This window comes from Monodon monoceros, unplaced genomic scaffold (assembly GCF_005190385.1).
Source record: "Monodon monoceros isolate NGI ecotype Baffin Bay Population unplaced genomic scaffold, NGI_Narwhal_1 Super_Scaffold_6, whole genome shotgun sequence".
Classification (NCBI taxonomy): domain Eukaryota; kingdom Metazoa; phylum Chordata; class Mammalia; order Artiodactyla; family Monodontidae; genus Monodon; species Monodon monoceros.
Genome location: NW_021703783.1, coordinates 40,073,896 through 40,082,273, shown reverse-complemented (window position 1 = coordinate 40,082,273; position 8,378 = coordinate 40,073,896). Strand labels below are relative to the sequence as shown.

The 8,378-nt window shown below is 56.0% G+C and overlaps 1 protein-coding gene across 1 annotated transcript; it reads left to right on the top strand.

Annotated features, from left to right (window-relative positions):
* The first annotated feature begins 617 nt into the window (after window positions 1–617).
* Window positions 618–7,193, top strand: LOC114885586 (keratin, type II cuticular Hb5-like). The gene is given in 12 exon segments (XM_029205617.1): window positions 618–809; window positions 811–1,029; window positions 2,679–2,887; window positions 3,458–3,518; window positions 3,660–3,755; window positions 4,417–4,581; window positions 4,848–4,869; window positions 4,872–4,954; window positions 5,362–5,582; window positions 6,341–6,372; window positions 7,004–7,030; window positions 7,033–7,193. Coding segments are annotated over 12 exon segments (1,488 nt in total).
* Window positions 7,194–8,378: the final 1,185 nt, after the last annotated feature.

The following is an 8,378-nucleotide window of genomic DNA, read 5'->3' as shown; positions in this document are numbered from 1 at the left end:
AATGGCCCCTCTGGACCTGAACGACCTCCAAGCAATGCTGCCTGAGTGGGTTTGACTCACCTGATCTATCAGCCCCTGAAACACATCGATTTACTTGAGAATGTGTTCAGCGTGGAGCCAAGAGGACAGAGGTGATGACCGCTGGTGGTCTCACCCAACCTGGGACCCTAGAACTTCTCCCTGGAGACAGTGGTCCCAGCCCCTACTCCATGCCCAGCCACCTCAGACTGTTGTGGAGTTCAAACCCGCCTCCAGGTGTGGGTGAAGGCCATCTCACAGGGAGACTGCGAGAAAATTCATTACCTAATGTATGTAAACGAGCTTTGAAGATGAAAAGTGCAAGCACACAGTATCCCTAATAACATCTTCAATACTTTTAGGGAGGCCCAGAGTTGCCACTGAGCTGACCTTTAAGACGAGTCCTTGGGGAGTTGCTGGCAAACTCCCCAAGCCAATAAACAACATAAAATGACTTTTCACTCCTTTCATGCAGCCAAGCCCAGCTCTCCCCACCAATAAAAGGACCAGGATCAGAGGAGCCAGAAGCGTCCTAAGCAGTGCACCCGCCACCCTGGGCACCCCAGCACGCTCAGCCTCCATCCGCTCAGACCCACACCATGACCTGCCGCTCCTACAGGGTCAGCCCGGGATGTGGGGTCACCAGGACCTTCAGCTCGTGCTCAGCTGTGGCCCCCAAAACTGGCAGCCTCAGCACTGCCCCTTGCCGAGGGATGTCCTGCTACCGGGGGCTGACGGGCTTCGGCAGCCGCAGCGTCTCAGCCCTGGGATCCTGTGGGCCCCGCATAACGGGGGGGCGGCTTCCGCGCTGGCTCCTGCGGCCGCAGCTTCGGGTACCGCTTCGGCGGCGTGTGCGGCCCCAGGCCGCCCTGCATCACCACCGTGTCGGTCAACGAGAGCCTCCTCGCGCCCCTCAACCTGGAGATCGACCCCAACGCACAGTGTGTGAAACACGAGGAGAAGGAGCAGATCAAGTGTCTCAACAGCAGGTTCGCTGCCTTCATCGACAAGGTCAGTGAGGCCTGGGATGGTCCAGAGACAGCCCCAGCCCCGCCCTCCCCTCAGGAGGATCTGTAGGGGAGCCAGCATGGCAGCCAGCAGCGGGAGAGAAATGCAGACCAAAATGCGTGGAAGGATCTGTCTTCTCGTTTAATTCCTGCAAAGTATATCGGACACCCATTGTGGTCCAGAAATTGAGTCTATAGTCTAAAGTGTGCGTGTTTCCCGAGACAAGACAGCATGGGAATATCAGAGTTGCCGCTGAAACACAGCGCACTGGGTACCGGAAGAGCGGGAGACAGTGGGGAGAGGAGACTCCTGCGGTGGGGCCGCTCCGGAAGTTGTTAGGGTGCTGCTCAGAGCCACGCTGCCTCCCCACCCTCGCTCTGCCCCTCCGCCGCGCGAGTCCTCATGCGGGCTGCTTGTCCGGCCTCACATGCGTGGTGTGAGGATTCACGGGGTTCATGCAAGGACAGTGCAGGCACACAATAAGTGCTTGATAAACGTTAGCTGTTAGCATTCTTTTCCAAGGACAGTAGTGGGCGAGGAGGTGTAACAGTTAACCAAGCAGGCTTGGCAGCCTCCTTCATGGATGCAGAGCTGGGTATGGGGAAGGCAAGGCCGCCAGGATGGCGGGAGGAGGCCCACAAGTGCAGAGCGTGAGAAACCCGGAACTGCCCTGAGGCTGCCTCTCAGAAAGGCCACCTCTGCATCTCCCCTCATGTCGGCTCCTACTGTGTCGTTGAGGCCTTGCTCCAGCTGAGGAAGGAGGACCAGGCTCTGGGGTCTGGGATCGGGGGCAACAGGGGTACCTTCTTATTACCCCCTTCTCTTTAGTGATCTCAGTTAATCCTCAACATGACTCAATGGAGCAGATATTATCATCTTTATTTTTTGAATAACAAATTGAAGCTGAGAGTTTAGTGGGCAGCTTAGACAGACTATGGTGACAGGCAAGTGAAGGGGACTCAAGGGACATGAGATCCTGACTCCTTACTAATTATGAGGCAATAAGTTAGTCACTTCACACCTTGGGGTCTCTGTTTCCGCTTTTGTACTATAGGAGAAATAAGATCTCCCCCCAAAGCGTTGTGAGAATTGAATAAAATTGATTGATAGGTACAGACATAGACAAAGGTGTGTGTGTGTGTGTGTGTGTGTGTGTGTATCTTAGCACAAGTCCTGGCACCACATAGTAAATATTCAATAAGTGTTTGTTGCATAAATGAATAAATGAAGAATGACTGATAATTAACGAGTCATAGTTCAACTGATTGAGCACTTACTGTGTGTCAGAAACTGTTCTAAGCACTTTACATATAGTAACTTGTTCAATTTTTACAACTTTAAGGAAGGTACCATTATCATCTCCGTTTTGCAAATGAGAAAACCAAGCACCCAGAGGTTAGACAACTTGCTGTTACAGTGGCAGACCTGGGAGCTGAATCAGACCCTTGGCCTCAAGCCGGGGGCACTCACACCCACAGTGCCTCCCTAGGGGGCTGGGAGCAAGGCCCCCTGAGTCGCAGACACTCCATGGCTCAGCCCTCGCCTGGCCCTGGCTGTTCAGAGAACATCAGAGCAGAGGGAGAGAGAGCTCTGGGGAGGCAGGCACCTCCCCAGTCTCCTCCTGAGTCTCCTTCTCCCACCCTGGGCTGCAGGTGCGCTTCCTGGAGCAGCAGAACAAGCTGCTGGAGACCAAGTGGCAGTTCCACCAGAACCTCCAGTGCTGCGAGAGCAACCTGGAGCCCCTGTTCCAGAGCTACGTGGAGACGCTGAGGCGGGAGGCTGAGCGTGTCGAGGCCGACAGCGGGAGGCTGGCCTCGGAGCTCAGCCACGTGCAGGAGGTGCTGGAGGGCTACAAGGAGAAGTGAGTGCGCCCGACCCAGAATAACAGGGGCAGTGGGAAAGCTCCACCCACAAGCCTCTTGAAGCAGCTTCATTAAGATTCCTGCCTGTCTGTCAACAGGGGCTGCCTGGGACCCAAGGGGATAGTCAGGAGGGGCCTAGATTTTTTCAGACTCTTTGGCTCCACCTCAACCCCGTGGAGGCCCGTGAGTCTCAGAGCTGTTTTCGGGGGAGTAAGGAAACCCACTATGGGGTTCTACAGCTTTCTTGTTCCTCCACTCCCGCTCACCTTCATGACACGGGCTCCGTGCCCTTCCTGCCCGTGGCACCACCTCTCTTTGGATCTAAGATGCACAGATGATTTTAGACTTGGGGAATGGAGTGTTACTCATCCAGAGGCAGCAGGAGTGGGGTGGAATAAGCCAGGCTGGGACAGGGCTAGCCCACGAACAATGCCCAAAATAGACCAAGGAGAGGACAGGATGACATTTGCAGTTCATCCCTTCTGAGCCCAGGAAGAGCTTGCCCAGGAGCTGAGATGGTTGCCAAGCCCCGACCCCTCACCTCCAGCCCCTGTCTCCCCCACCCCCAGGTATGAAGAGGAGGGGGCTCTGAGGGCCACAGCAGAGAACGAGTTCATGGTTCTAAAGAAGGTGAGGGGCTGGTCACAGGGCAGGGAGGGAGGGGCACCCTCTGTGCAGCCTGCACCGTGGTGGGTCACCACACCGACCCAGAGGCACCTTCCGGGGGCCTCTTCCCACATGCACACCCCCTCCTCTTCGCCCCACTGCCAGGACGTGGACTGCACCTAACTGCGGAAGTCAGACCTGGAGGCCAACGTGGAGGCTCTGGTGGAGGAGTCTAGCTTCCTGAAGCGCCTCTATGACGAGGTGAGGAGGCCCTTGCCAACCAGCCAGGAAGCAGGGAGGGAAGGCGGGAGAAGTGGGGGGAGGTGTTGTGTGCACATTTGCCCCCTGAGTGATGGAAGCATGTACATGTAAAGAACATGCACGCACTGGCAAGAGGGGCCTGTCGTGTAGCTGTCACAGACACGTGCAGGTAAGCCCCAAGGACGGTGGTGCTCGAGTGTGCTTGGGCCTCTCTGTGCTGGTGAGCCCCTGGGTGTTGCAGCGTGTGTGCCTGTGTGCTGGCCTTTTTGCGTGTTGGTCTCTACATGGATATGAAAGAGTGTATGTGGGAGGGGGGTAGGGTGAGTTTCCAGTTAGAGAGGGGGTCTTAATTCCTGGACAGATCACTAGTCCCGGCATTCAGACCCCAGCTCTCTTGCTGAATGACTTTGAGTCAGTCCTTTTTCAAATGCTGGGCCTCAGTTTCCCCCTTTGTTAAGTCGTGGACTGCCCCCAGCTAACCTCCAAAGCCCCTCCCAGCTTTACTGTCTTATGATGTACCTGTGTGTGAATGAAAGGGAGTGGGAGTCATGTATCATACATGACCAGTGCCCACTCCAGGGAGTGGACATGGCCCCCAGGGGGGGAGCACGTGGCCCAGACAAGGCACCAGGACCAAATGCATTGGCTCTCGGCCCCCCAGGAGCTCCAGGTCCTCCACGCCCACATCTCAGACACCTCAGTCTTCGTCAAGATGGACAACAGCCGGGACCTGAACATGGACTGTTTCATCGCCGAGATCAAGGCTCAGTACGATGACGTTACCAGCCGCAGCCGGGCCGAGGCTGAGTCCTGGTACCGCAGCAAGGTGAGTCGCCCAGGACACCTGCCTCCTAGACATGGCACTGGGAAGGATGCAAGGTGTATATTAGAAAAGGCTTCTTTTGTCTGGGGATTTTGATCTTTAGGGATGGTAAGAAAAGGACTGACAGATCTCAATTTGGGCATCAGGGTGGGGCTGCCATGTCTGGCTGCACAGGCTGAGCACTGTACAACCTGCACGATCATCCGTGTTGTCCTGAATGGATGGGATGGCCCATCCTGAGCCTCAGGAGCATCTCTGCTTCCCCCAAGTGCGAGGAGATGAAGGCCACGGTGATCGCCGCACCAAGGAGGAGATCAACGAGCTGAACCGCATGATCCAGAGGCTGACGGCCGAGGTTGAAAATGCCAAGTGCCAGGTATGGGTTCCGGGAGAGCTTGAATACCCAGCACAGGGAGACCGCAGCACCAGGCCCTTTGCCAGCAGGAGAGCAAAGGCCTGGCCCTAATCAGGCCTCAGAATGTGCCCGTGAGGAAGCAGGGGTCCAGAGAGAGGGCAGGGCCCCTGGCACATCACACAGCACTGGAGCTGGGATGAGCTGTATCACTGATGTTCCCCCTCCCTGGCCACCCTGCAACACCACCAAAGGAGAGGTGGTGAAAAGTGCCCATTCCTCCCTCGTGTTCATAGTCCCATTAACTACCTGTTTATAGGTAGTTAACCTACCTTTTCTCTGGGACCCTTGCCCCAGCTCCCTCCGCTCAGGGGAGCCAAGTTGCACCTTCTCTCTCTCTCCTGCTCGTCCTCACATCTCCTTCCCCACAGCGGGCCAAGCTGGAGGCTGCCGTGCCCAAGGCAGAGCAGCAGGGCGAGGTGGCCCTTAATGATGCCCACTGCAAGCTGGCCGGGCTGGAGGAGGCCCTGCAGAAAGCCAAGAGGGACATGGCCTGCCTGCTCAAGGAGTACCAGGAGGTGATGAGCTCCAAGCTGGGCCTGGACATCGAGATCGCCACCTACAGGCGCCTGCTAGAGAGCGAGGAGCACAGGTGGGGCTAAGGGAGACCTCGGGGTCTAGAAGGGGGAGGCCCTGGTCCTCTGGCAGTGAATTTCGCTGAGCCCAAATGTGAGCTGTATCTCTGCCCACTGCTAGCACAACTCAAGCTTCAATAATAATGATAATTTACTGAATGCTTATTAGGGCTGTGCTAGGTGCTCATTTTAATCCTCCCAGTCCAGTGAGGTAGGTATCATTTTTCCCATCCAAAGATAAGGAAAGAAGGCCCAGCGTTCAGTGACTTTCTCGTGGCCACACGGTTAACAAGCACAAGAGCCAGGACCTGCACCCAAGACATATGGCTCTAAAATCCATTGTCTTCCAGTAGCTTCCTAAAGGAGACTGAAGCGTGGCCTGCCCCGGAGGCGGGTGCATTATAAGGATGATGCACCCTGCGGCTGGAGCTCTTCCTTGGCATCAAGCCCTTTCACACACGCTGCTGCATTCAATTCGACTCTCCTTTCTGTGAGCCTGATCGGCACTATCCAGGGTGGGCCACGCCATTCAGATTGGAGGCCATGGGTGGAGTTCATAAACTCACTCACCTCTGCTGAAAATCAGAAGGCCTTGTCTCTGTGGTCAGAGAATAGTTAAAGAGAGTGAGCATTTAATAGAGACTTTGCGGGAGCACTTCCTGCCTCTTGGGGGTTGGATCTGTACACAGGAAGGCCCTCTCTGTGGCCAAGCAACCATCTGCCTCAAGGAATCCAGCTCAGTGCCCAGAATGAACGGAGTTTTCTTTCCCCTTAGGCTGTGCGAAGGTGTGGGCTCTGTGAATGTCTGTAAGTACCCGCTTGAAGCACCCCTAGAAAAATGGCTTTGTTGATGGGCAGATCTGAACCTGACAGTCTAACCCACTAAACCCGGAATGTTCCGGGCCTGGGAGGGAGGGGGACTTTCATGCCCCCCTCCTGCCCCACTCTTCCCTGGAGGCACTAAACAAAGGCATAGTTGAGCGCCATCCACTGGTGGCGATGTGAACTGCAGGCCAGGGTAATAAGGGCACAGTAACTTTGCCCCTCTGAGTGTAGGGGTCCTCGATTCCTTCTCACCCAGGTGCCCAAGAACATTGGTCCCCAACCTTTTTGCACCAGGGACCAGTTTCGTGGAAGACAATTTTTCCACGGAGGCGGGGTGCGGGGGGATGATGGTGGAGTGATGTGGGGAGCAGCAGATGAAACGTCGCTTGCTCACCCACGGCTCACCTCCTGCTGTGTGGCCCGGTTCCTAGGGGTTGGGGACCCCTGCCCTAGAAGGCTGAGATGCTGAGAAGAACAGAGTCTGAGTTATGAACCACTAAACCCCTTTGAGGAGGAGGAAGCTCCTGCGGTGCAGAAGCCCTTAGGGCCTGTCCTGGGGTTGGTGACATCACAACAGGCCACTCAGCCCTTCCTGTCCCCTCTCTTCCCACAGGCGTCAGCAGCTCCCGCGGTGGAGTCACCTGGGGGGACTCAAGTATAGCACCACCCCGGGCCGCCAGAATGCCTCTGGCCCCGTGGCCACTGGGGGCAGCATCACAGTGATGGCGCCCGAGTCCTGCGCCCCCTGTCAGCCCCGCGTCTCCAGTTTCCGCTGCGGGAGCAGGTCCGTCCGCTTTGCCTAGAGTCTGAGGCCCCGCCTGTGTCCCCCGGGCACGGAATGGTGTGTGAATGGAAAATGTGTGCTTGCTGCCAGAATCCTCCACGTGTTCCTCCAAGGGAAAGACCCTCCACTGCTCTCCACCACCTTCTCATTTTAGGGAGTTGTTTCCTGGTTCTCCAACAGGCTTCAGTTAGAGAGAGTCATTCCCAGCCCTTTTACTCAATTCCGATTTGACTCCTAAATACCAGTGGCCAATTTGTATTATTCACCAGGCTCTCTGGGACCCTACCCGTCACCCAGGGCCGCTGGACATGGTGAAAATTTGACCTTCTCCTGGCACAAGGAATAAGCCTAACTCTACAGCCTGGTCTCCCACAGCCTGAGAATCAGAGAGGAAGCAGCACCCCGCCACTTCCAGCAGCTCCCCTCTCCTGGCCGGGAAGGTCTCTGCAGGAAAGAATTGCCCCTTGGTCATTTTTGTTTGTGTTTTGCTTGTCTCTCTAACCAACTGCCTTCTTCTGGGTTAACCTGTTCCAGCCAAACTCCTCCTGTGACCTCCCAGTTGAGAGGCCCATTATGGGGGAAATTCTTCGGACTTTGGACAGGTCTTGCTATTCAATACGCCTTTATACATTTCAAAGAAGACACCATGGTTGCTCCAAGGTCGCCCCCTGCCGGTGCAGGAGGGATCTGTCCAGTGCTGAGTGGGTGGGATGGAGCAGGTGAGGCCGCTACCTGGGTCTCCCTCTTGCTATGACTGTCTGTGGGTGCCTCGCCTTCTGGGTTGTCTCAATCCTTGTTTCAATAAATGCTGCTGCTATGCAAAGACACGTGATCTTGTGAACAACACTGTCTTTGTACCTGCAACAAGTCGGACACTCGGAGCCCTCTGGCCCCATCTCCAGTTGGCCAGTCCCTTCCAACCCCATGCAGTGTTTCCCAGCCCTCCAGTGATTCTGCCTCTTCCTGTCCACTTCCGTAGCCTGATTCCAGCTCAGACCCCTCAGGCCTGGACCACAGCTCCAGATCCCCACATGACCTCTTTCTCCCCACTCCACAAACCCCCCTCCCCAGCAGCCAGAATCCCAGACTCGTAGCTCTCATCCCCCACTGCCTGGTTCACACCACTTCCCAGCATATGCATGTGTTCCTTATGTCAGACACAGGCTCCTCCATCTTCTCTTTCCCCAGCTGCTCCTCAGCCCTG